The 27,908-nt window shown below is 47.1% G+C and overlaps 1 protein-coding gene across 5 annotated transcripts in view; it reads left to right on the top strand.

Moving 5' to 3' along the window:
• Positions 1–609: 609 nt before the first annotated feature.
• LOC125741934 (calmodulin-regulated spectrin-associated protein 3-like) overlaps positions 610–27,908 on the top strand; it is a 28,906-nt gene continuing 1,607 nt past the window's right edge. For 4 of the 5 annotated variants that reach the window (XM_049013476.1, XM_049013475.1, XM_049013474.1 and 1 more), the window contains exons 1-20: positions 610–1,780; positions 4,813–5,063; positions 7,363–7,503; positions 8,420–8,506; positions 12,461–12,493; positions 13,544–13,591; positions 15,801–15,939; positions 16,121–16,260; positions 16,543–16,636; positions 16,755–16,806; positions 16,998–17,071; positions 17,250–17,286; positions 17,397–19,248; positions 19,338–19,456; positions 21,309–21,574; positions 21,899–22,004; positions 22,094–22,212; positions 22,581–22,699; positions 22,788–25,383; positions 26,252–27,367. In XM_049013476.1, the coding sequence (XP_048869433.1) occupies positions 1,648–1,780; positions 4,813–5,063; positions 7,363–7,503; positions 8,420–8,506; positions 12,461–12,493; positions 13,544–13,591; positions 15,801–15,939; positions 16,121–16,260; positions 16,543–16,636; positions 16,755–16,806; positions 16,998–17,071; positions 17,250–17,286; positions 17,397–19,248; positions 19,338–19,456; positions 21,309–21,574; positions 21,899–22,004; positions 22,094–22,212; positions 22,581–22,699; positions 22,788–23,090 (4,113 nt within the window). In that variant the 5' untranslated portion in view covers positions 610–1,647 and the 3' untranslated portion in view covers positions 23,091–25,383; positions 26,252–27,367. Of the gene's footprint in view, positions 1,781–4,812; positions 5,064–7,362; positions 7,504–8,419; positions 8,507–12,460; positions 12,494–13,543; positions 13,592–15,800; positions 15,940–16,120; positions 16,261–16,542; positions 16,637–16,754; positions 16,807–16,997; positions 17,072–17,249; positions 17,287–17,396; positions 19,249–19,337; positions 19,457–21,308; positions 21,575–21,898; positions 22,005–22,093; positions 22,213–22,580; positions 22,700–22,787; positions 25,384–26,251; positions 27,895–27,908 lie in introns of all 5 variants that reach the window. The other variant, XM_049013472.1, reaches the window with a different exon arrangement.

Raw genomic sequence — 27,908 nt, 5'->3', positions numbered from 1 at the left:
CTTGATTCAATGTTGATATAAAGTGAAAGATTGAAAATCAACGTTGGTTCAACCTTTTTCTCTGATATGGAATTAATGTCTTTTCAGTATATGTGTGCTGTCTGGGATAGCAAGGACAGGAATGTTTGATTGTCTCGGAGAATGTATGCAGAGCTTATGTGTAATCTTTAGGCTGTTATTTATTTATTTTATTTAAACATTTTTTATTAAAATTGAAAAGCCTGCTAAGTTGGGTTTCCTATGACTGAGTATGTATGTTACGAATATGTTTTACCACAACTGATGGTTTGAACACAGTAGACTATGTCGCGATTCTTGCCATGTCAATATTAACATCGCACTTTGTGAAAGCCTGTCAGGGCGAGTGGTTCAGTGGTGCAGTGGGTGGCGTGTCGACGTTCACAGCCACTTTGTGTGTGTGTGGAGCTTGCATGGTCACCCTGTGTGTGAGTGGCTTTTCGGCCGATACTCAGGTTTCCTTCCACTGTACAAAAACATGCAATTTAAGTGAAAAGGATTGTAAGTTGACTATATGTGTGACTAAATGTGCACAAGATGCAGTGTATAATATTTCCTATATAGGCCTATAATATTTTTAACTAATTTTGAATACATCGTCAGATTAATCGGTAGATTACTTGATTATTAATATAATCAATAGTCACATGGTGGTGCAGTGGTTAGAACTGTTGCCTCACACTTCTGGGACCCGTGTTAAAGTCTCCGCCTGGGGTACATGTGTGTGGAGTTTGCATGTTCTCCCCATGTTTCCTCCGGGTACTCCGGTTTCCCCCCACAGTCCAAAAACATGCTGAGGCTAATTGGAGTTACTAAATTGCCCGTAGGAGTGCATGTGTGAGTGACTGGTGTGTCAGTATGCCCTGCGATGGGCTGGCCCCCCATCATGGTTTGTTCCCTGCCTTGTGCCCATTGCTTCCGGGATAGGCTCCGGACCCCCCGCGACCCAGTAGGATAAGCGGTTTGGAAATGGATAGTCACAGCCCTCATTCCATTTTTGGATCCTAATCAAGATCTCTCTCATCACGAAATGAACATACAAACCTCCCCAAGTTGAACCACACTACAATTACCAAAAATACTGACAAACAAAACAACACTTTCTTTGTATCTGTAAAAGCCGCATTCGCAATGGCTTCATGCACCCTGGATCACAACGACAACTCAGCGATTAAGGGCGGCAGCGAAAAACCGTCCTGGATCGAGCCTGGCTTGGAGTGCCTCTCACTCCGAACCGCCGACTCCGCGTCTTCCGTCTGAAGCAGGTGCTGACAGGCTCGGTACCCGGCGTTACACCTGCAGTCTGGCCGCTGAGAAAGACGCTGGAAATGAAACGCGTTATAGAAAATACGGCTCCGGGACCCAGGAGCGCATGTCAAAGCCAACGCCGTGCAGCTGTTTCCTCGGAATTTCAATTCTTATCTCATGGATGCCTCGAATAGAAAAACATCAAAGAAGATGGTTTTGTGTTATTAAGGTGGCCACTGTCTACGCCCATGTGCCCGGCCCCAGCGTGTGTCGATAGGAAGCAAGCAGCTTTTTAAAACATTTCCAGTGTCTTTTTTACACCTCCTCTACTCCTTGACGCCTCCCATATTTCCCTCTGCCCTCCTTGTTCCCGTTCCGGCTATGGTGGACTCAGGTGCTATGAGGAAGACGTTCACGGTCCCGGAGATCAAACCTCTGGACCAGTACGATTTCAAGCGAGCCAAGATCTGCGCCAGCCTGGCGTGGCTGCTGTCGAAGTGCTACGGCGGCGGAGGTAGGTGCCGGCGAGGATATGCGCTGCATTGCTGATGTATGGAAGGATGCTGCACAGCATCAGAAACACAGTCACTTTATTATTTCGCCAAGGGCATTTGCGTACCCGAAATATTTGGTCTGGTGCATGGTCACACATTTCACACACAACATGTAACTGAGTAAAATAGACATAAAAAATTAAAATAAAATATCAGAATACACATAAAATACCGGACCGGTAACAAAGATCACATATGTTTAAAAGTGTGAAAATTGTATGAAGAATGCATACATGTGTAATAATAATGATGATGATTATGTCTGAACCGATTGTTGTGCGGAGAAGCCCATCGTCAGCCCTTCATTTCAGCTTTATCAGTACGTGTCCCCACCCTCATGTAATGTTTAAATACTGTCAGGAAAACATAGCATGTCAAACAATATGTATGTAAGAAATGATGTTTTTTACGGCCCGAAACCGCTTCTGTGGCGTTGATGCGGATTTTTTTGTTCTGTTTCATCACACTGATGCGTCCGGGGAAGGATGCTGATGCAAACGGAGACATTGTATTTAATCTCTCTTCATTTCGTTTCGTTTCGTGAAATTTTCGGTTAATGATTTACGCGTTTCCTCTGAAACGCCAAATCCCTTAGAAGAGGCGGTTAGATTAAAACAGCTCGCCGGCGCCCCTGCGGCGGGCACACCCACCCTGCCAGCCGGGGTCCCTTTGTTTGGGGCAAAGCCATTGTGCAACATAACACTTCGTATGGAGCTTCTTAGCGCGGAAAATGCTTAAATTACACGTTTTGCCATAGATGAGCTCACTGGTCATTCGATCTCCTTAAAAGTCCACCAGACGCGCGCGCCAATCGCCATCCAATATTAAATATTTCACTGTTTTAATTGACTTACATTTTTCTTTTCCTTTGTACGAGAATAAACGTTCACATATGTTTTCTGGAATAATGTTTTGTCAAATTATGGTTTAAATGTGAACTTTTTGTAAAAACCGTCGTTTGGTTTGATCGCTAAAAGTTTCCCAAAAGGGGGGAAACATTGTAAATTGTGTTTTAAATGTAAAAAGGCATATTTTTGATAGCTTTGGCCGCTGGATTTTCCGTTCCTGTTCCGAAATTGAGTCGCAATAAAGAGGAATCCTGCTTGTCCCCGCTCTGCCCAAATGGTAAATGGACTGCATTTATATAGCGCTTTCCTACTCCTACGAGTACTCAAAGCGCTTTACATTTCATGCCTCACATTCACCCATCCACACACTCATACACACACCGGCGGTGGAAGCTGCCATGCAAGGTGCCAACCTGCTCACCGGGAGCAATTTGGAGTTCAGTGTCTTGCTCAAAGACACTTTGATGGGGTCAGGAGGAACCAGGGCTCGAACCTGCAACCCTCCAGTTGCCAAACAAGAGCACTACCTCCTGTGCCACCAAATCAGATTGGGTAATTTGTCTGTATGGCTACAGTGGTTTAGCAGTCTTGTTCCTGTTTGACCTAAACACATCTACGAGTTACCAAGAGCACAAGATCTTTAAATGAAGTTAACACTGAGCCAGTCACAGTGCCATTTCTTTGTAGCGCAAACGTAATAAAACGTTTTATATAAAATCAGAAAGCGCACATCTGAATCAGGAGCCAAATGTGATGCCGGAGGTTCTACCAGTCCGAGAGGGTTCTGACTCACTAGTGTAAGCTCTGTGTAAGATGTGTTGTAAAACCTGTGATGCGTGAAAAACATGTTTCATAGATAAGAATTGTCAGAATTCTTCCAGAGAGTTTGTTCGTTTGTGTCTATGTGGAATGGCATATTTGGTTGATATATTTACTTGTGTAGCCCAGCAAATCGTAAAGCGGGTGTGACACATGTACTATTTTGATATCTCATGCTGTAACTTTACTTATTATGAAAGTTAAACAGATAAAATAACATGTTTATTTGTTGACTGTCTATTGATAGGTATCATTCTTGACGTATTGGAGTGTCATGACCCCTTGTGTTGTGATTGTGATATGACTACCATTAAATGGTAATCTAAGCCATGTATTATCAATAATTGTTGCTGATTGTCTGAATCCTAATTTAAATTTATTACCATTTACTGTATACAATAGTAAATTTATAGGTTTTATTCAAATAGAAGTGGGAAACACACACCCAGTAATGGAGACCTGCTTTTGGGGTGAGGGTTAGACTAGCTACAGATGGTTCATGCGAGCTGGTGTCACTGTGCAGGGGATGGTGCCTCCTGTGTGTTAGTAGAATAACCGCATATGTCTCAGAGAGTGGAGCCGTGATTTCTGTCGCTCAGCATGCAGTTGATAAGATGGCAGCACCTACAGTGTTGTCCTTAGCTTTTCTTTCTCTTCCATCTGCTGTCCATAGTTTTTGAGGAGTTATCTGTAAGCGGGGGTCAGAGAACTTTGTCCTCTAACATGCTTTTGTCCGGCTGCCATGGCAATCGCTTTCCCCATGAACAGGGGATGTGGGGGTTGGGGGAGGGACCAGAATGCAGGTAATGGTTTTTAGAACAGGTTCCATAAATGGCAGTATAAGCAAGGGCATAAATAAATGGATGAAAACTAAGAGGCCTTCCACGCTCTGTACCCTGGCAGTAATGTTTTGCAGTGATTTACCTGAATCTGCTGCTGATTATTATTTAAAAATAATCACCATGCTCTACACTTTTTTGTTTGCTCAATAAAAGGTAAAATTGAGCCTCCCATTCAGCAACTGAGTATTACATTATAAGACAGAAATCCATAACCACCTTCTTGCTGTTCTGTTTGTCCCTCTTGTTTCCCTGTAGAGAACATAGTGAGGTTGATGCTCTGTTTGTTCATGTGCAGGATGATGTTCTGTTTGTCCCTCCTGTTTCCCTGTAGAGAACATAGTGAGGTTGATGCTCTGTTTGTTCATGTGCAGGATGATGTTCTGTTTGTCCCTCCTGTTTCCCTGTAGAGAACATAGTGATGTTGATGCTCTGTTTGTTCATGTGCAGGATGATGTTCTGTTTGCTCCTTCTAACCCTATTTAGAGAATGTTCCGACTGAGTTACGAGACCCCTTCTACCTGGACCAGTATGAACAAGAGCATGTCAAGCCACCTGTCACAGGCCTGCTGCTGTCCACAGAGCTCTACTGCCGTGCATATGGCCTGTTACTCAGGGTGTCACCTCCTAAAGATTGTACCACCGTCCTCCAGCTTATGGCTCAGAAGGGGGTCGTCCCAAGAGACGAGGATGCTGCACTGACTGAGTCTCAGCTCCGGCTGGCCCCCATCCGAATGGTGAGGAGCTGGAATGTTACCCTGAGCTTGCAAATGTCAGCAGTGCTGTAAGGTACTGAATCGGATACGAAGCCTTTGAAAATGGCAGCCATAAATCAGCTTGAATAAAATGTTTTCATATCTGGTACTTATTTGTCTTTTTTTTGTGTCAACTTTGCAGTTTTGACATTTCTGTCTTCACAGACTTTTTTATGCATTTGGCTTCTCTATTTGCTATGAGAAATGTTTCCTCCATGAGGAAACCTATGCATAACGATGCAGCAGTCAGTCATGTGCCTTCAATAACGATACAGAGGGAGTTTTTCACCCACCTGAATGTTTCGGTGTTTGCTCTACCAGTACGAGTGCCACTTCCAGGGTTTGAGGAACCAGCATGGTTGGGTGAGCATCCTTAAGCAGGGACTCCATGACATGGTTGCTTATTCCTTGTACAGATGGGCAAATATCAAAGCATTATTTAAAGAGATTATGTGGAGCTAGAGCTGCAGGACATGTGTTTAGAAGATCAGAGAAATGTGTCACATTTAGATCAGTGATGCTTAAGTATGCCCTGCTATACCCCAGGCATTTAAACAGTTTAGTAACTAAAAAGGCACACTATATACTAGTGTATGCACTAGGCATATGTAATGGATCAGTACATTCTGCAAAGGTGAACAGTGTGATTTAACATAGCTCATTGTATATACCATTTAGACAGTCACATTTCAACTGAAGGCTTTACAAACTGCTGTTCCAAGTGCATCTTTTGTTCTGATTGTATTTTTTATAGCCATATTTTAATGTTAATTAATTTTAATATAATTTATGAGCTGTGCAGCCGTTGTCGATTTTCGTGAAGCATTCAACTCTGTTGAATTTGTCAAAATCCTGAAAAGTTGCTGGATGTCTTGTCCAGCCTGTACAATGGAACTGTGAGTGATATGCAAAGTGGAGGCAGAACCTGTGCGTTCTTCCCATTGGCTTCTGGGATACTCCAGGGGTGTGTTCTTGTTCCTACGGTGTTGAATGTTTGTATGGACTGGGTGCTGCGCAGGATCATGGGGTTCAACAAATGTGTGGCATCTGGTGAGGAAAAACTCCGGACGGCATGCTGGGCGTTGTAGTGGGTCGTCAGCCCAGGAGGTACAAGATACTCCAGACGGCATGCTGGGCGTTGTAGTGGGTCGTCAGCCCAGGAGGTACAAGATACTCCGGACGGCATGCTGGGCGTTGTAGTGGGTCGTCAGAACAGGAGGCAGAGGATACTCCGGACGGCATGCTGGGCGTTGTAGTGGGTCGTCAGAACAGGAGGTACAAGATACTCCGGATGGCATGCTGGGCGTTGTAGTGGGTCGTCAGCCCAGGTGGCAGAGGATACTCCGGACGGCATGCTGGGCGTTGTAGTGGGTCGTCAGCCCAGGAGGTACAAGATACTCCAGACGGCATGCTGGGCGTTGCAGTGGGTCATCAGCCCACGAGGTAGAGGATACTCTGGACGGCATGCAGGGCGTAGCAGTGGGTCGTCAACCCAGGAGGCAGAGGATACTCCGGACGGCATGCTGGGCGTTGTAGTGGGTCGTCAACCCAGGAGGTACAACATACTCCAGACGGCATGCTGGGCGTTGTAATGGGTCGTCAGCCCAGGAAGCAGAGGATACTCCGGACGGCATGCTGGGCGTTGCAGTGGGTCATCAGCCCATGAGGTAGAGGATACTCCGGACGGCATGAAGGGCGTAGCAGTGGGTCGTCAGCCCACGAAGCAGAGGATACTCCAGACGGCATGCTGGGCGTTGCATTGGGTCATCAGCCCACGAGGTAGAGGATACTCCGGACGGCATGCAGGGCGTAGCAGTGGGTCGTCAGCCCACGAAGCAGAGGATACTCCAGACGGCATGCAGGGCGTAGCAGTCGGTCGTCAGCCCACGAAGCAGAAGATACTCCAGACGGCATGCTGGGCGTTGCAGTGGGTCATCAACCCACGAGGTAGAGGATACTCTGGACGGCATGCAGGGCGTAGCAGTGGGTCGTCAGCCCACGAAGCAGAGGATACTCCAGACGGCATGCAGGGCGTAGCAGTGGGTCGTCAGCCCACGAAGCAGAGGATACTCTGGACTCGACCAGCCGCAGAATTAGATTGAAGGCCATGAACTTGGGGCCAGATACATTGCTCTACAATTTTTACCATTTTGAAACAAGGAATTATGTGATCATGTGAAGCTTTACCAATCTTTTTTTAATAACTTTTTCTGTATTTTCCCTCCAGTGCTCATATTACTCTTGACTGTTTCTGATTTCCCCTCTCCTGTGACTGTTGTAGAGTGCTCATCTGGCATTGATCGATGCACTCATGTCGGTGGATGCCATAGCAACAATCAGCAAAGTGAAGATGCCGGCTGTAGTGGAGCAGTTGTGGGGCAGAGCTAGTTGGGAGAACGGTATACTTTACTGGATCAACAAGGTGGGTATGATTAACTGAGCCAGGCTCGGTATTACGTGTGTAGGATGGATTGACCCAGGCATAGTACTGAATCAGTATCAGACTGATCAGGCTCGATACTGGGTATGTAGGATGGACTGACCCAGGCTTAGTACTGAATCAGTATCAGACTGATCAGGCTCGATACTGGGTATGTAGGATGGACTGACCCAGGCTTAGTACTGAATCAGTATCAGACTGATCAGGCTCGATACTGGGTACGTAGGATGGACTGACCCAGGCTTAGTACTGAATCAGTATCAGACTGATCAGGCTCGATACTGGGTACGTAGGATGGACTGACCCAGGCTTAGTACTGAATCAGTATCAGACTGATCAGGCTCGATACTGGGTATGTAGGATGGACTGACCCAGGCTTAGTACTGAATCAGTATCAGACTGATCAGGCTTGGTATTGGTTATGTAGGATGGACTGACCCAGGCTTAGTACTGAATCAGTATCAGACTGATCAGGCTCGATACTGGGTACGTAGGATGGACTGACCCAGGCTTAGTACTGAATCAGTATCAGACTGATCAGGCTCGATACTGGGTATGTAGGATGGACTGACCCAGGCTTAGTACTGAATCAGTATCAGACTGATCAGGCTTGGTATTGGTTATGTAGGATGGACTGACCCAGGCTTAGTACTGAATCAGTATTAGACTGATCAGGCTTGGTATTGATTATGTAGGATGGACTGACCCAGGCTTAATACTGAAATAGAGTATCAGACTGATAGGCGTAGTACTGGACGTGTAGGACAGGCTGACTCAGGCTTAGTACTCTAATAGTGTATCTTCTTGACCAAGCTCAGTACTGTATCCAACAGATCGACACAATAGAGCTGATTTTAGCTAAATTAACCAAGTGCCTGTGTGGTTGTTTCATCCAAAGCTAATACAAAAGCTGAGAGAGAACACAGAAGGAGATATGATCCAGAAACCTCAGCCCAGTACGGATCTGCAGCCTGTCCAGCCTTCGGTGAGCAAGCGCACCCTCAAACACACACACTGCCTTTTACATCTACTTTCTATAAAACCATTCAGATTCATTCATGTATATCACAATATATACTCTCACACACCATACAAGCTTAGATGTATAAAAAAGTTGTCTTCTTGCTGAATACTAAATGTTACTGAATGTTCCATGATGGACTGGCATTCCATCCTGGGCATCCCCTGTCTTGAGTCCTGAGATAGACTGGCATTCTTTCCAGAGAGCTGCCTGTCTTGTGCACTGTGTTGTCTACGATAGGTTTCTGGCCATCCAATGACGCTATAGTGGAATAGGTGTTTAGAAGATGTGGACGGATTATAGCACTTGCTTAGTCAGAATTCTCAGGGCAGATGTGCTTTTATTTTGCTTTATTTTTTTCTTGCTGGACTTTAAGTGGCCCACTTTTGTCTTGAAGGCAACTGGGAATTGTTCCTATCTTTTATAATAAACGTACAACGAAACCATCTCCTGGTCCTTTCTTCTCTTCCTATATCGATGGCCGCAACGTCTCTTTGTATGTTTTCTAAGAGATTTCTTCTAATATGACTGCAAACGCTGTGGCTGTAAAGTTACCGGACTGGATTCTGGTGTGAGAATGCCACTGTGTGGTTCTCACAGGCTGAGGCAGGGTTCACTGTGCGGGGCATCAAGCAGGACGACACAAAGTACTACTTCCCGAGATCCTCTGGTGGACAACAAGTACGAGACTTTTAAGTCGCTGCTGCTTTCAGCTTCTGAACCATCCAAGCTAGAGTGGGCATGTTGGCTTCTTGTCCTGGCCAGCTTAAGAGAGCAGAAACTTCCTGAACTCCTGGACCACATGCTGTCTTTGCTAAGTAGACATCACCCCTGTTTCATTTTTAGGGAGTGGTTCATGCAGGAAATGCCAGCTCCTGTTCACTCAGCTCCAGCAAGCTCCCCGCTTATGGATTTTCAAGAGTTAGCTAAAGAAGCGGACAAGATTTGCATTGCCAGCAACCAGTCCTGCACTGGACTTGCTGATTTTTTGTGTTTATCATGCGTGTATTTGTGTGCATGCTAAGAAGTCCATTACACTTTGCTCTTTCAAGCTGCCATGAAACCTCAAAACCAGTATGCTGTAGCTGCAACAGGCACTAGTGAGCCAAGCAGTTTACTGTTTATTGAGGATTCTGTTTCTGGGCAGCGTTTTCTCTGTGACATAGACACTTTCGTGAACGTCCTCCTTGTGTCACAGCTCGACATGCAGTCAAGAGTGCAAGGCTTCCCCCGAGAGGCTGCAAAAGACTTCTGTTAAGTGGTTTGGAGAGTGGTAGGTGGACCTCTGATTTTATGGGCGTCATTTCCAGTAGGTCAATAGGTTTTTGTGTTGACGTCTGTCTCCACACCACTGTTAGGGGTTAACTTTTTTGTGTGCCAATAACTTGCTGGTAGATGTTAAAAACAGGTGCCTAATAAACGCTGGACCCCAAAAATATGACTGTTCTCAAAGAGGAGTTTGGCACATTGGAACATTTAGGGGTAGTTCAGTATTCTGACAGCCTGTGGTCTTCACCTCTCCATATGGTGTCCAAGCCTGATGGTGGATGGCAGCCCTGTGGGCACTGAAGATGCCTAAATGATACCAATACCCCATACCGGTATCCCATTCCCTATATTCATATCCGGTTCATCCCCAGGGCTGCTCATCTTATCTTTCCCCTGTACTCTGTGCTTAGGGAATGTCAGCCACCGACCATTTTAAGTCTCCATTTGTGCCCGAATGAACGCAAGTATAACACTTCTGACTGTGACCTCCTCGGTCTGTGCTTAGCAATGCACCACTTCCAATTCCTGTTGGAAGGGCATCCATTTATTGCTTTTGTGGATCACAAACCGTTGGTGGCTGTGATGAGCAAGGTTTCTGAGCTGCGGTCTGCTTGTCAGCGGCATCAACTGGCATTTATATCAGTGTTCAGTGCTTGTCAGCATGCTAAGATTTAGCTGCACATGAAGGCTTCTTATGTGTCTTTTGCCATCTCTGAATGTCATTTTGACCACATCCACGTGAATTTGGTAAGTCCGTTGCCAATTTCTATGGTTAGGCAAACATTTTGACCATCACTGATTGTACATCTAGCTGGCCGGATGCAGTACTGTTAGCATCCAGAGCAACGACAGGTGTAGCTAGGGCTTTCATTGTCACCTGAGTCTCTCGGTTTGGTGTGCCTGCCGACATCTCCTCCGATCGCAGGTTGCAGTTTATGTCTTAGTTGTGCAATTGCCAGTGAACTCGGGATCACCCTTCATCTCACCACCACTTATCATCTGAGTTATGTGAGCACTCTCGCCGCTGTCTGAAGGCTGCCCTTCGTGCATCTCTTCAGGGTACTTCATAGACAGGCTTCCCTGGGATCTACTTGGTTGCGGTTTCTGCAGAGTTGCTTTGCAGGTGTCGGGTGATTTTCTCCTCAATGCGTCGGTTCCTTGGTCAGCCACGCAGCAACCCTCAGTTTTCTGGGACACTGCAGCTGCTTTCACTCTGATATCCATGTTGCATCATGGATTTCCACAATCTCACATTCTTCCAAAGCTGAGGAATGCCAGTTTTGTTTTTCTTCAGTATGATGCCCATCATGACCTTTTGACAAGCCTGTATGACAAGCATTTTCACATTGTGCGGTCCAGGTACAAGTCTTTTTTTTTTGGACATGACCAGTAAAGCTAACCACCTTTTTGTAAAGCATTTGAAGCCGGCCCAGTGCAATTCGGACGCACTTGTGCCACTAGGCCAGCTTCCTTGTAGGGATTGCCCATGCTCTCCAGTCCCAGTGCCAGCAATGGCCCAGTCTGTGTCTACTCCTGTGGGTGATACAGTGAGCAGATCAGGGTGGGTGAGTAGACTCCCTTAGAAGAGGTGTTCTCTGCCTCTGTGAATTTTGGTGGGGCATGTGTAGTGATTGCTGAGTCAGAATGCTCAGGGCAGATGTACTTTTATTTTGAAGCTTTATTTTTCTTCCTGCTGCAGTTTAAGCAGGGGCACTTTTGTATTGGCGGCAACTGGAATTTTTTCCTTTCTTTTATAACTGCCATGTTTTTCTCAGATGAAGAAGTCATCTCCTGGTTCATTCTCCTCTTGCTACTACAATTAAAATTAAAAGCAACGAAAACAGCTGAATTTCAAAGGGTATATGCACTGTTTGTATGTGTACGTCTTTATACATAGAATGTATGGTACTGCGCAAAAGTCTTAGGCAGTCAAATAAAATGATAAAACAAACAAAATAACTAATCAATCAATCAATCGAATGAATGAATGAATGAATGAACGAATATGAGTTTTTATTGTGTTATTCTTTGATGTTCTATTGATAATTTGTCTTTTCTTCCAGAGCAAATATACAGACCTGCAAACCAGATAAATAACTTTTTCATTTTCATTAACTACCTAAAACTTTTGCACAATACTGTGTATTCACAAAACAAAGAGCTGCAAGCTGCAGTGGGGAAAATGGCACCAAGGGCATCAGAATTTCTAGCAAAATTCACTAGACACACAACTATCCAGAGAAATGTTTTGACAGGGGTAGAGCTAACCTGTATCTCCAGCAGCACACAGTAATGTGACACAGATTGAGACACATCTCTTCTAACTTCATCTCTTTTAATTCTGTCTATTTCACATTCCGTTATGGGTTTCACTTATGCAGGTCTTGCTATTTTTTTGTTGTAGAAAATGTCTCTGAATATAAAAATTGAAATAATTATGTATAACTGCTGATTTATCAAATGCCAAATTGTCTCTTTTCTAAAATGACAGAAATCTGCCATTCTGTGCAGACTAAGTCTGCTCCTAATATCTGTATCCTAACGATTGTGCCAATCTTCCTCCCTGCCTATCGTTTCTTTCTCCTTCTCTCTCCTTCTCTTACCTTCTGTTTTGCTCCTCTTTCTCCTCCTCTCCCACTTCACCTGCAGTGTCCAACCCGATGGTACTGGAAACTCGTTCCTGTAAGTCTCACTTTTTTGTTCCTCTAACTTTGTGGGTCTGATTATATTACAGTTGGGGGACAATAAGAAATGACAACACTATCCAGTACCCTGTCAGTAACACTGACCCCTGTGCCCTATTCACTATCCTGAGAGTAACACTGACCTCTGTGCCCTATTCACTATCCTGAGAGTAACACTGACCTCTGTGCTCTATTCACTGTCCTGTCAGTAACACTGACCCCTGTGCTCTATTCCTGTGAGTAACACTGTCTTCTGCTCTGCATTGACTAGTGTAATGTTAGTGGTAATTTATAAATATGTATTAGTAATGTTATTAGCAATTGCGTTTTATGCCCCTGACAGGTCTTCACTGGTATAAGCAGTAAAGTCTCCACAATGCCATTGAACCTCAGCCTATTATCTTCTGCTAACTTCTCATTAATCAAGCAGCATAGTTTTAAAAAATGTTTTTGTTTTATCTTTTATGTATTTTATGGTTAGCGAACATAATCCTTTTTGTTCAGTGTGAAGAATAGCTAGAATAGCTTAGTGGAGATGTTCTGTAGAAAGAATTTTAGGCTAATGTCTTATGGCTAACAGCGTGAATCTGAACTCTAGCCTTACAAATCACAGTCTTCACTATTTATTGTACAATCGCCTCCCCAAAGACAGTACATTTGCATATTAATGAGTGATGTTAGCCTGCTTCTGGCGTTTAATGATACAATGCTGCTGACCTTCTCTGTTGTTCATAAATCTACTCCGATTGTTTTGCATGAAATAACATTTAAAAAACAGACCATGAAGGTTACACGCACCCACAGATGCTTCTTAGTTGATTGGAATGCTTGTTGGAGGGGTGTGGCCATACGAGATAATTGGAGTGATTGCAGTTCTAGTATTTCATGCCACACCTCTCCATCCACTGCAACCTGGGCAATCAGGGAGCTGCATGCCTGATCACATGAACGTGTCTTTGCTTTGTCTTGCCTTTACCCCATGTGACCGTGTGGATCTCCCTGGCAACATGGCATTTACGCTTCTCCTTTCTTTGCCATTTGCATTCAGCATGCCATCGCTTTTTGTTTGAAGGAGTCTGGGAATAAACCACCTGTGGTAATGTATCAACCTTCCTCTTCAACCTACATCTCCAACATTGAGCTGGATGCAACCAGGCGCATGAACACAAAGACACACAAATCTTTCATTTTGTTTTACATTACGTTACATTACATTGCATTTATTTATTTGGCAAGTGCTTTTGTCCAAAGCGAAGTACATGTGAGGCAAATTGTAAATCTAAAGTATATGACCATCAATGAGCCAACTAGGCATGAGGGTAGCTGGGTTGAGCTTCCAATCAATGCTCAGGAAGAAGCACAAGTTAGCATCTGAGCAAGAGCTATGTGACATAGCAAGAGTCTAAAAAGATCGCTATTCAATCACAGAGAGGTAGTACTATGTGACAAGACCCAGGTTTCTAAATTGTCCATAGATGTGCTGGTGTAAGTGAATGGTCTGTGAGTGTGCCCTGTGATGGATTGGAACCCCATCACAGGTTGTTCTGTGCATTGCACCAAATGGCTCTGAACACCCCATGACCTTGAACAGGAGAAGCAGTTACAGAAAATGGGTGGATGGAGAAAACTGGTCAGATGAGCTAGCTGAGGTGTTCCTAGAACAAACGGTGAACAAATGTTGAAGGGATTCTGATGAACAGATGTGAATGGGTAGCCAATTTCACCATCAAAAACCCACACATCTGAAACACCTAGAGTGAGACTTTGTGGTCTTTTTGGTGAGAGATCTCTAGGCGGCATTGGCTTGCTGACCTAAGAGGGCGAGATGGGTTGTCTGATCTTGATGGAGACGGTGCTGTTCTGTTAACAGCTCTGAAAGCCAGAGGCTTTCATGCAAGAGAAGCGTGAAGTGACATGGGAGCATTTCGGCTGACTGAATACCAGACAAATCTATTAGGATTATCCTGAGAAGTCTGACCACAGCAGGCTTGTGTAGTACCTTCATTTCATTGAAGTTTCACCTGGCACCAGGTGTTATTGTTTGGTTATAGTTTGATTCAGTCATACAGGACCAATATAGTGAGACAGACTCAAATGGAAAACTAGAGCAAACACAGGCCCCATACAATAAGGACAGCAGATGTGAAAGAGGAATAGAACAGGATCCTCAGATGGACATGGAACAAATGGTAATGTAATGATTTGTGGTGCAGTGGGATATATTTTACAATTCAAACACGCACTATACATATGTATTAGAGACACATGACCTATGTAAACCAGAGATGTGTTTGACATACAGAACACTTTGCTTCTAAGCACTGCCACAGAGAATATCTCTGCTGAACCATTGCAGGTCCAAATTTCTGCCTGCTTTACCATCAGCAAGCTCGTGGTGGCTCATTGGGAGATTGGGAGTCATTGAGGGCTCAGAGGACAGATGCCATTTTGGGTCTATAGAGTAGTTTGCTGGCCCTCAGTCTGGGGACAGGGCATGGGATTGGGTCTCTCTGCTTTGCTGATTATTGAGCTGACCTTCCATTCATTGTGTCCGTGGGTCTTGCTGCCTCACCAGTACTTTCTTTCTTCTCTTTCTCTCTTTCTTTCACCTTGCATGACCTGTAGCTGCACCATGCTTGACTTTTTACTTTCAGCCTCTGATACCATCTTCCTGTTACATCCCTTTGTTTACTGCTCTCTCTAAAGTCCTGAAACTGGACCAGCAAATATATAATCAATGTCCTTATATACTGAATTAATTGTGAATAAAATGAAATAACTATTTTTTTAAAGTTAAAAATATGAGTCTGAATTTTGTTTATTGACCGTAAAATTCTCGTTGTGCTCCAGCTCCAGTTCTGCAGCACAATGTGATCATTATGATCTTGCGGCACGTTTTCTGTGTTCTGTGTAAAACAGCGGATTGGCTGCTGTTTCCTCTCTGCTGCGTCAGCCACATGTTGAGGCATTAGTTCTGTGTTTTGTGTGTATGGTAAATCTGCTGTAGCTCCAGGGGACATCGGAGATGATTTTACCACCAAGTTAATGTATTAATATATAAAAACACATAGTAAACGAAATTATGGTTAATTTTCATAAATATGGTGATTGTAAAGAATAAGTGGAGTGGTGAAGGTGAGCTGTTATCGTAAAAAAGAGTGATGTGAGCTGGTCATAGGGATGCGTGAGCAACTGCAGTCAATGGGCTTAGTGAAGTATTGTTATTATGGTACTTTAGTATGTTAACTCCACCAAAACCAACCCACTCCACACTGAGCTCATCCCCATACTTCTGTCTCTCCCAGATCCGCTACAGGAAGGACAAGATTCTTCCCAAACAGACGCCAACATTTCCACTTGTCACCAGCATACGGGATCTTTCCAATGGTTGTGCTATGGCCACAGTCGTCCATTACTACTGCCCCAGCCTGCTGCCCTTAGAGGGTATTTATGCATTCTATCTACTACTGCCCCAGCCAGCTGCCCTTAGAGGGTATTTATGCTTTCTATCTACTACTGCCCCAGCCAGCTGCCCTTAGAGGGTATTTATGCATTCTATCTACTACTGCCCCCATCCAGCTGCCCTTAGAGGGTAGCTTACACTGCTGTGTATCTTTCCTCTCAGACGTGTGCCTGAAGGACACCATGTCAGTGGCAGACAGCCTGTATAACTTGCAGCTGGTTCGGGATTTCTGTAACACCTGCCTACAAAGCTGCTGCCCCCTGGCTGTGGAGGATCTGCTGTACACCTCGCCTGCACTGCGGGTAAGAAGAGCCTTCAGTTACCAAACTGACTTATGGGACAAGAAGTGTGTGTGCATGTGCTGCTGGAGCCCTTTAGTCTTTGTTTTTGTTAGTCTGAAGGATTTGTTGTTCTGAAAGGTGGACAGCAGCTGAAAAGTGTGTATTATCAGTGTGAGACAGTTTATTAGTGTGCAGCAGCCGAACTGTATCTAAAATGAATAGCATGATTTTAGGATGTCAGATTAGCATAGCCTCACCTCAGCTGATCACATGGCCAGACAGTCAGTGTGCATTCACTTTAAGGTCAACATCATGAGCTTCATGGCAGAGCTGCTGGGATGGTTTGAGGTGCGCAAGCCGGACTTCGTGCGTCCAGTGGAGCCTCTGGATCTTTCTGGTACGACGCTTTCATGCTGCATGCTTGGGAACCTCTGGTAAAAAATAATCAAGAATAAATTAGTAGGAACTGGCATTTTTAATCATATTATCTTTAATCAGTGACTTAATTCCCTTAGATCCATCTGGACTGATTGACTGCACAACTCCACCAAGTGGGAGCAGCAGCAGGTATGCAGGTATCAGAAAAAGTGTTAGCCTCAGTCAGAAATGTGGCTTTGAGTCCTAACCTCAAGTCCATTTGTGGGAAACCACAGGCTCCAGGATAAGTGCATTAATAGTGCACTAATAGGTGGTCTTGAGTAGAAGCTCTGGACCAGAGTGTTACATATTACAGTTAACTGCATTTCTTCTTGCTTCAGTGCCTCTCCCACCTTCATCTTTAAGCAGCCCTTGGTGATAAAATCATCTCCGATGTCCCCTGGAGCTACAGCAGGTGTGTGTCTGCAAGTTTCCGTTGAGTATGTATGTGTCTGTGCACATTTGTGTGCATGTTTATATACAAACTTATAGAGTGAGTGTGTGTATAAGTGTGTTTTTATGTGCATGTATGTTTTGTGTGTGTTGTGTGTTAATCAGGATCACTGACTCACTGTATCTCCATGTCTCATTAGAGGGTATTGGAAGAGCTTGGGCTAAGAAACAGATCCGGTGAGCTTCATTTTTTCTTAGGTGTTGAGTATCAGTGGTTCTTTTTGCTAACCCTAACCCTAACCTATCCCTTGTATCACCTTTTTCATTCGCTCGATGGTCATCTCCAGCCGTCCTCTGTCTGCTGTGTCATTCAGCATTCCTTTTGGCCTGGACAGTGACGTTGACGTTGTCATGGGAAACCCTGTGGGAACCATGGTGCGGTCAGTGAGCTCTGACAGCTTGAAAGCTGGAGTACCAGCAATGACTCGCGTGCCCTACACCCCTCCAGAGGACCTCAGCCATCTTATGACTGGAGGCCCAGGGACCCGCCACAAGAACGGACCTGTGGATGTACCCTCCACGGAGGAGATCCTGCAGGTCCTCCACAGCCAAGGCAAGCTGGAACGCCGGCTTTGTCCAGAAGGAGCTCCAGATGGGTTCTACCTGCATTCGCCTGATGAGCATGGGGGTGCCGCTCGTCTCAGCAGCTCCGCCCCCTCACAGTCCAGTATGCTGTACCGGCCACGAGGTGAAACTCAGGAGCGCCGCAATAAGCACAGCTTGGGCGAGTCTCGAAAGGAAGACTCTGTTCTCTGTGTCATTAACATGGAATCAGATACATCGAGATATCCACCAAAAGCACGATCTACCCCAGGAACCCCTGCCAGTGTATCAATGCGAAAGCTCCAGCCAGATGATGGCACAAGGATGACCAGTTTTGCTGAACGCAAGAAAAAACTAGCCCCTGACACACCCCCTGGAGAGACCCCCAGCCTACAGATGACCTCCTGGGCCCAGAGATCAGAGGAAAGTCCCAGCAGGAGCCAAGCCCTCACCTCGGAGATGTCAGATCTGGGAGCAAAGCTTGAGGAAAAGCGCAAGTCCATTGAAGCACAGAAGCAGAGAATTGAGGCCATTTTCGCCAAACATCGGCAGCGACTGGGTAACAATGCGTTGATGCAGCTACAGAAACAGCAAGCGGCAGGGGAGGAAGGAGGGCCTGTAGCAGGTGAGCTCAGCGCCTCCTCTGGGAAAGAGGAAAGTTTGAGCAGACCAGCCCCAGAGGAACAGCCACTGCAAGACAAGGGCAAGGAGGAGACCAGCAAGCCACCATCACCACCACCCAAACTGGAGAAACAGGTGACTTTCTCCATGGAGACAGGGACAAGCTTGCAGAAGGCTGAAGAGAAGCTGGTGGGACCAGTGCCTTTGGGAGACTACAGTGACGCGGTGTCCAAGCTGAATGCAGCCCTCAGCTCCCTGCAGAGTGACATGCAGCGACTTTCTGAGCAGCAGAAGATGCTCATGAACAGGCAGAGCTCACCCTGCTCCCGAGCTTGGGTCATCCCCACCAGCCGCACCCTTCCCCACCGTGATCCGCCTTCTGCGTCACCATCACCCTCTCGGAAGGCGCCAAGCGCCTCCACATCCCCAAAACCCACTCAGGCGTCCCACCGACGAGCTCGATCTGTGCCCCCTAAGTCTCCGGGGCACCAGCAGCAGACTCGGCCTCATGAGCTGAAGATTGCACCTGTGACGCGTGTCCTCACCCCCCAGAGGAATGTAGATAGTTTGCAGCACCTCCGCAAGGTGTCACCCAGCCAGTGTCAGGTGCAGACATGCTCATCCTTCAGCATTGGTGAGCTACCATCCCCCCCGCTGGTGGGGGATAACTCATCAGAGACGGGCTCCAGTGAGGATCACACAATATTTAGCCTTGAGCTGGAAGACAGCACAACTCTGCCTGCAGGGGGTCAGGAACTTCCAGCTGGACAGACTGGCAGTTCTGGGGCCCCTTCTGAGTGCTCCATGGACAGTGACACTATGGGAGCCTACAATAGCAAGCACTGCAGCCTGATGGAGATCTCCATGTCCTCCTTGCCAGAGCGTGGGGGGGAGGAAGGGCCCCGTGTTTCTTCTAGCTCCATGAGTAGTCAGTCAGAGCCAGAGATGAAAGGGGGGAGTGGATTGTTCCTCAAGGTAGGAGGTCACTGTATGGTTGCACAAAAACACATGCGCATCAAGCGTTCCTTTCTGTATGTGATGAGGGGCAGTGTGTGTGTGTGCAGGAGGAGGAGAACCAGCTAGAGGGTGAAATGGCCCAACCGAGGGCAGCACTGTCAGACAAGCAGCAGAAGAGGGCAGACGAGCTGAAGAGGCACCGGCAGGAGCTGGAGAGAGAAGACAGGTGATGCTGACACATATGCTAAGGAATGGAGTGGATAAGCAAGAACAGCAGTATAGGGCTACCAGCACTAACTCTGACCCTAACACTGCTCTTCACTCAGGACTACCAGCACTAACTCTGACCCTAACCCTAACACTGCTCTTCACTCAGGGCTACCAGCACTAACTCTGACCCTAACACTGCTCTTCACTCAGGACTACCAGCACTAACTCTGACCCTAACACTGCTCTTCACTCAGGACTACCAGCACTAACTCTGACCCTAACACTGCTCTTCACTCAGGACTACCAGCACTAACTTTGACCCTAACACTGCTCTTCACTCAGGACTACCAGCACTAACTCTGACCCTAACACTGCTCTTCACTCAGGACTACCAGCACTAACTCTGACCCTAACACTGCTCTTCACTCAGGACTACCAGCACTAACTCTGACCTTAACCCTAACACTGCTCTTCACTCAGGGCTACCAGCACTAACTCTGACCCTAACACTGCTCTTCACTCAGGACTACCAGCACTAACTCTGACCCTAACCCTAACACTGCTCTTCACTCAGGACTACCAGCACTAACTCTGACCCTAACACTGCTCTTCACTCAGGACTACCAGCACTAACTCTGACCCTAACACTGCTCTTCACTCAGGACTACCAGCACTAACTCTGACCCTAACACTGCTCTTCACTCAGGACTACCAGCACTAACTCTGACCCTAACACTGCTCTTCACTCAGGACTACCAGCACTAACTCTGACCCTAACACTGCTCTTCACTCAGGACTACCAGCACTAACTCTGACCCTAACACTGCTCTTCACTCAGGACTACCAGCACTAACTCTGACCCTAACACTGCTCTTCACTCAGGACTACCAGCACTAACTCTGACCCTAACCCTAACACTGCTCTTCACTCAGGACTACCAGCACTAACTCTGACCCTAACACTGCTCTTCACTCAGGACTACCAGCACTAACTCTAACCCTAACACTGCTCTTCACTCAGGACTACCAGCACTAACTCTAACCCTAACACTGCTCTTCACTCAGGACTACCAGCACTAACTCTGACCCTAACACTGCTCTTCACTCAGGACTACCAGCACTAACTCTGACCCTAACACTGCTCTTCACTCAGGACTACCAGCACTAACTCTAACCCTAACACTGCTCTTCACTCAGGACTACCAGCACTAACTCTGACCCTAACACTGCTCTTCACTCAGGACTACCAGCACTAACTCTGACCCTAACCCTAACACTGCTCTTCACTCAGGGCTACCAGCACTAACTCTAACCCTAACACTGCTCTTCACTCAGGACTACCAGCACTAACTCTGACCCTAACACTGCTCTTCACTCAGGACTACCAGCACTAACTCTAACCCTAACACTGCTCTTCACTCAGGACTACCAGCACTAACTCTGACCCTAACACTGCTCTTCACTCAGGACTACCAGCACTAACTCTAACCCTAACACTGCTCTTCACTCAGGACTACCAGCACTAACTCTAACCCTAACACTGCTCTTCACTCAGGACTACCAGCACTAACTCTGACCCTAACACTGCTTTTCACTCAGGACTACCAGCACTAACTCTGACCCTAACCCTAACACTGCTCTTCACTCAGGGCTACCAGCACTAACTCTAACCCTAACACTGCTCTTCACTCAGGACTACCAGCACTAACTCTGACCCTAACACTGCTCTTCACTCAGGCCTACCAGCACTAACTCTGACCCTAACACTGCTCTTCACTCAGGACTACCAGCACTAACTCTAACCCTAACACTGCTCTTCACTCAGGGCTACCAGCACTAACTCTGACCCTAACACTGCTCTTCACTCAGGACTACCAGCAGACTTGCCTCTCTTGAGGATCCTAAATCCCGTTGGATGGAGGAGAGACCTGTGCCTGCCTCTTGCCCCCCACCACGGCGTGGGGACTTCACCCGGCAAGAATACCAGCGGCGGCAGCAATTGAAGCTCATGGAGGAGCTCGACAAAGTGCTGCGAAGCAAGGCCACCAGCACACGTGCCATCAAAAAGCAGCGGCCCAAAACAGAGTTCCGAGACGACTCGGGTCTGTCCCGCAGTCCAGCTAAGGGCTTTCTTGGTAATGAATACTGCCGCCCCGCAGTGTCCTTACTGGGCTTAACTTGCTGACCCTGTCTAACTGTCCCCACAAGCTTCTGTTACTAAGATAAGAGGTGTGGACATGCTATGGTAATATAAGTATTTATTTACACAATTATTTTTTCTTCATTGAAGTGAGTTCTGGATTTTTAAAGTTCAGTTGGGACTGCACAAACTACAACAGCAGGGTCAGGGCTGGGACTTGACCCAGAGAGTCAGTGACGTGTCCAGTGAGTCTCTGAATGAACCAAAACAGTTGAAATACCTTACAAGCCCTTTTCTTTTGCCAACTGTATGATTCCAGGTTCACAGCTCAGTAAGGTTTACTCCCATTCCAGCCAAAATCTGTCCTCTATAGCCAATGACTCTGGAAATGGTCTTAGCTCCCCAGTGGTGAGGAAGTCCCCCAGGTAAGAGCATCATGGCCGCCTCTCTGTCTCCTACCTTCCTTATTTTGAGGCTCTTTATTCACCTTGCCACACAATGTCTGCCCTATTAGTCAGCCTCATTCCCCTGCAAGACTAATGTCACCAAGTCGACTGGCCAGTCAGAATGGAGAAAAGGACTGGGAAAATGGCTCAATGGCGTTGTCTCCAGCCTCCATCCCAGAATACACTGGTACATTCACATTTTATTGGAAAATTTGTAATAATTGTAGTTTTTTAATTAATAAACCCTTATTTCAAACTAACCAAGCTCAAAAATAAATGAAAATCATTTGCTCCTATTGAACGTTTTGGCATAAATAAAGTTTTTGTCATTTTCCAGTTTTTTATCATATGGATAGGAAAACAGATGCAAACAATTCTCTTCATATAAAGAAAATTCTCACATTGTTATCCATGTTGCACTGAACTTCAGTCCTGGATCAGACTATAGTTCAGTAATTCAAGGAAATAGAAGTATAGTAGTATTTGATTGTCTTTGACAACTCATTTCAGTGCTGGGGTTTATGTATGTCAGTTTACCAAGGGTGTATCTTACAGGTCCCAAGCTGTACAAGGAGCCAAGCTTCAAGTCCAATAAGTTCATCATTCACAACGCTCTCTCTCACTGCTGCCTGGCTGGAAAGGTCAATGAGCCACAGAAGAACAAGATTGTGGAAGTGAGTATAAGTTGTGTGTGTGTGTGTGTGTGTGTGTGTGTGTGTGCGTATGTATAACAATACTGTTGTTGCTCTTTTTGCTTTTTAGGAAATGGAAAAGAGCTCAGCAAACCACTTCCTGATCCTGTTTCGGGACTCCAGCTGCCAGTTCCGGGCTGTGTACACCCTGAACCCAGACTCGGGAGACCTGGCACGCCTGGCTGGCATTGGGCCGCGGCTCGTGGTCTCGTCTACGGTGGATGCCATCTACAAGTACAACTCGGATCGCAAGCAGTTTACCACCATTCCATCCAAAACGCTGTCCATGAGTGTGGATGCTTTCACCATCCCGGCACACCTGTGGCAGAGTAAAAGGCCCAGCACGCCCAAGAAGCCAGGAACACCCAAATAAGCCTCTGCTGGAATGAAAACTTTGTGGGAGACACAGGCCTTGGTAGTCAGGAGAGTGAAAGTAACTTGGATTATTCCCCAAAAACAGCTGGACTGGATGCAAAATACTTGAACATTGCTGTTGTCCCTTTCAGGGTTTGTACTCCAGGCTGGATGTGAGGCAGCTCTTCGATGACTTCTCACTAGCCTTGATTCTGCCTAAGGCATTTTATATGACTTTTATGTTCAGTTTTGAATTTGAACTGATCTTGTGATTAAACTTACTATTTAAACAGAATTCCAAACTGTCTGTAACTGAACCGTAAAATGTAAAGGATGTGTGTGTATACACTGATCTTCTGTAAATATTTTTTTCCAAAAATGGTGATGGTGGTGTATACAATGTATATACGAATATATGTAAATTTAAATGCTCATTGTCTTGATTTTAAACTATGTATGGAAGTGACTGGTGAATAAGAAAGTTAGCATGGACTCTGTGTGTAAGGACAAATTCAGTTCCACTGACTGCAAAAATCTGGCCACGAGGTCTTCTTAGTGCTGTAGTCTTGAATAAAGCAGGTTTCATTTCAACATCAGGAAACAGACTTGAGGTTGTTTGCTGTTTGCCTGCTCCTGCAGTTCTGATCAATCTCTTTGACTCCCCCTGCAGGTCTGATCCGCCTCTTTGCCTCCCCCAGTAGATCTGATCAGTCTCTTTGCCTCCCCCTGCAGATCTGATCAGTCTCTTTGCCTCCCCCAGTAGATCTGATCAGTCGCTTTGCCTCCCCAAGTAGATCTGATCAGTCGCTTTGCCTCCCCCAGTAGATCTGATCAGTCTCTTTGCCTCCCCCAGTAGATCTGATCAGTCTCTTTGCCTCCCCCTGCAGTTATGATCAGTCTCTTTGCCTCCCTCTGCAGATCTGATCAGTCTCTTTGCCTCCCCCAGTAGATCTGATCAGTCTGTTTGCCTCCCCCTGCAGGTATGATCAGTCTCTTTGCCTCCCCCTGCAAATCTGATCAGTCGCTTTGCCTCCCTCTGTAAGTCTGATCAGTCTCTTTGCCTCCCCCTACAGATCTGATCAGTCTCTTTGACTCCCCCTGTAAGTCTGATCAGTCTCTTTGCCTCCCCCTGCAGGTCTGATCAGTCTCTTTGCCTCCCCCTGCAGGTCTGATCAGTCTCTTTGCCTCCCTTTGCAGGTCTGATCAGTCTCTCTGCCTCCCCCTGCAGGTCTGATCAGTCTCTTTGCCTCCCCCTGCAGATCTGATCAGTCTCTTTGCCTCCCTCTATAAGTCTGATCAGTCTCTTTGCCTCCCTCTACAGATCTGATCAGTCTCTTTGCCTCCCCCTGCAGATCTGATCAGTCTCTTTGCCTCCCCCTACAGGTCTGATCAGTCTCTTTGCCTCCCCCTACAGATCTGATCAGTCTCTTTGCCTCCCCCTGCAGGTTTGATCAGTCTCTTTGCCTCCCCCTGCAGATCTGGTCAGTCTCTTTGCCTCCCCCAGTAGATCTGATCAGTCTCTTTGCCTCCCCCTGCAGATCTGATCAGTCTCTTTGCCTCCCCCAGTAGATCTGATCAGTCGCTTTGCCTCCCCAAGTAGATCTGATCAGTCTCTTTGCCTTCCCCAGTAGATCTCATCAGTCTCTTTGCCTCCCCCTGCATGTCTGATCAGTCTCTTTGCCTCCCCCTGCAGGTCTGATAAGTCTCTTTGACTCCCTCTGTAAGTCTGATCAGTCTATTTGCCTCCCCCTGCAGGTCTGATCAGTCTCTTTGCCTCCCCCTGCAGGTCTGATCAGTCTCTTTGCCTCCCCTTGCAGGTATGATCAGTCTCTTTGCCTCCCCCTGCAGATCTGATCAGTCTCTTTGACTCCCCCTGTAAGTCTGATCAGTCTCTTTGCCTCCCCCTGCAGGTCTGATCAGTCTCTTTGCCTCCCCCTGCAGGTCTGATCAGTCTCTTTGCCTCCCCCTGCAGATCTGATCAGTCTCTTTGCCTCCCCCTGCAGGTCTGATCAGTCTCTTTGCCTCCCCCTGCAGGTCTGATCAGTCTCTTTGCCTCCCCCTGCAGATCTGGTCAGTCTCTTTGCCTCCCCCAGTAGATCTGATCAGTCTCTTTGCCTCCCCCTGCAGATCTGATCAGTTCTTTGCCTCCCCCTGCAGGTCTGATCAGTCTCTTTGCCTCCCCCTGCAGGTCTGATCAGTCTCTTTGCCTCCCCTTGCAGGTATGATCAGTCTCTTTGCCTCCCCCTGCAGATCTGATCAGTCTCTTTGACTCCCCCTGTAAGTCTGATCAGTCTCTTTGCCTCCCCCTGCAGGTCTGATCAGTCTCTTTGCCTCCCCCTGCAGGTCTGATCAGTCTCTTTGCCTCCCCCTGCAGATCTGATCAGTCTCTTTGCCTCCCCCTACAGATCTGATCAGTCTCTTTGCCTCCCCCTGCAGATCTGATCAGTCTCTTTGCCTCCCCCTGCAGGTCTGATCAGTCTCTTTGCCTCCCCCTACAGATCTGATCAGTCTCTTTGCCTCCCCCTACAGGTCTGATCAGTCTCTTTGCCTCCCCCTGCAGGTCTGATCAGTCTCTTTGCCTCCCCCTACAGATCTGATCAGTCTCTTTGCCTCCCCCTGCAGATCTGATCAGTCTCTTTGCCTCCCCCTACAGGTCTGATCAGTCTCTTTGCCTCCCCCTACAGATCTGATCAGTCTCTTTGCCTCCCCCTGCAGGTTTGATCAGTCTCTTTGCCTCCCCCTGCAGATCTGGTCAGTCTGTTTGCCTCCCCCAGTAGATCTGATCAGTCTCTTTGCCTCCCCCTGCAGATCTGATCAGTCTCTTTGCCTCCCCCAGTAGATCTGATCAGTCGCTTTGCCTCCCCAAGTAGATCTGATCAGTCTCTTTGCCTCCCCCAGTAGATCTCATCAGTCTCTTTGCCTCCCCCTGCATGTCTGATCAGTCTCTTTGCCTCCCCCTGCAGGTCTGATAAGTCTCTTTGCCTCCCCCAGTAGATCTGATTAGTCGCTTTGCCTCCCCCAGTAGATCTGATCAGTCTCTTTGCCTCCCCCAGTAGATCTGATCAGTCTCTTTGCCTCCCCCTGCAGGTATGATCAGTCTCTTTGCCTCCCTCTGCAGATCTGATCAGTCTCTTTGCCTCCCCCAGTAGATCTGATCAGTCTGTTTGCCTCCCCCTGCAGGTATGATCAGTCTCTTTGCCTCCCCCTGCAAATCTGATCAGTCGCTTTGCCTCCCTCTGTAAGTCTGATCAGTCTCTTTGCCTCCCCCTACAGATCTGATCAGTCTCTTTGACTCCCCCTGTAAGTCTGATCAGTCTCTTTGCCTCCCCCTGCAGGTCTGATCAGTCTCTTTGCCTCCCCCTGCAGATCTGATGAGTCTCTTTGCCTCCCTCTATAAGTCTGATCAGTCTCTTTGCCTCCCTCTACAGATCTGATCAGTCTCTTTGCCTCCCCCTGCAGATCTGATCAGTCTCTTTGCCTCCCCCTACAGGTCTGATCAGTCTCTTTGCCTCCCTCTACAGGTCTGATCAGTCTCTTTGCCTCCCCCTGCAGATCTGATCAGTCTCTTTGCCTCCCCCTACAGGTCTGATCAGTCTCTTTGCCTCCCTCTACAGATCTGATCAGTCTCTTTGCCTCCCCCTGCAGATCTGATCAGTCTCTTTGCCTCCCCCTACAGGTCTGATCAGTCTCTTTGCCTCCCTCTACAGGTCTGATCAGTCTCTTTACCTCCCCCTGCAGGTCTGATCAGTCTCTTTGAGTCACCCTGCAGGTCTGATAAGTCTCTTTGCCTCCCTCTACAGATCTGATCAGTCTCTTTGCCTCCCCCTGTAAGTCTGATCAGTCTCTCTGCCTCTCCCTGCAGATCTGATCAGTCTCTTTGCCTCCCCCTGTAAGTCTGATCAGTCTCTTTGCCTCCCCCAGTAGATCTGATCAGTCTCTTTGACTCCCTCTGTAAGTCTGATCAGTCTCTCTGCCTCTCCCTGCAGATCTGATCAGTCGCTTTGCCTCCCCCAGTAGATCTGATCAGTCTCTTTACCTCCCCCTGCAGGCCTGATCAGTCTCTTTGCCTCCCCCAGTAGATCTGATCAGTCGCTTTGCCTCCCCCAGTAGATCTTATCAGTCTCTTTGCCTCCCCCTGCAGGTCTGATCAGTCTCTTTGCCTCCCCCTGCAGGTCTGATCAGTCTCTTTACCTCCCCCTGCAGGCCTGATCAGTCTCTTTGCCTCCCCCAGTAGATCTGATCAGTCGCTTTGCCTCCCCCAGTAGATCTTATCAGTCTCTTTGCCTCCCCCTGCAGGTCTGATCAGTCTCTTTGCCTCCCCCTGCAGGCCTGATCAGTCTCTTTGCCTCCCCCAGTAGATCTGATCAGTCTCTTTGCCTCCCCCTGCAGGTCTGATCAGTCTCTTTACCTCCCCCTGCAGGTCTGATCAGTCTCTTTGCCTCCCCCAGTAGATCTGATCAGTCGCTTCACCTCCACCTGCAGGCCTGATCAGTCTCTTTGCCTCTCCCAGTAGATCTGATCAGTCTCTTTGCCTCCCCCAGTAGATCTGATCAGTCTCTTTGACTCCCCCTACAGATCTGATCAGTCTCTTTGACTCCCCCTACAGATCTGATCAGTCTCTTTGCCTCCCCCAGTAGATCTGATCAGTCGCTTTGCCTCCCCCAGTAGATCTGATCAGTCTCTTTGACTCCCCCTGTAAGTATGATCAGTCTCTTTGCCTCCCCCTGCAGATCTGATCAGTGTCTTTGCCTCCCCCTGCAGATCTGATCAGTCTCTTTGCCTCCCCCTGCAGATCTGATCAGTCTCTTTGCCTCCCGCTGCAGGTCTGATCAGTCTC

This window comes from Brienomyrus brachyistius, chromosome 5 (assembly GCF_023856365.1).
Source record: "Brienomyrus brachyistius isolate T26 chromosome 5, BBRACH_0.4, whole genome shotgun sequence".
In the NCBI taxonomy this organism is placed as follows: Eukaryota; Metazoa; Chordata; class Actinopteri; order Osteoglossiformes; family Mormyridae; genus Brienomyrus; species Brienomyrus brachyistius.
This window is presented reverse-complemented; position numbering and strand designations above follow the sequence as displayed.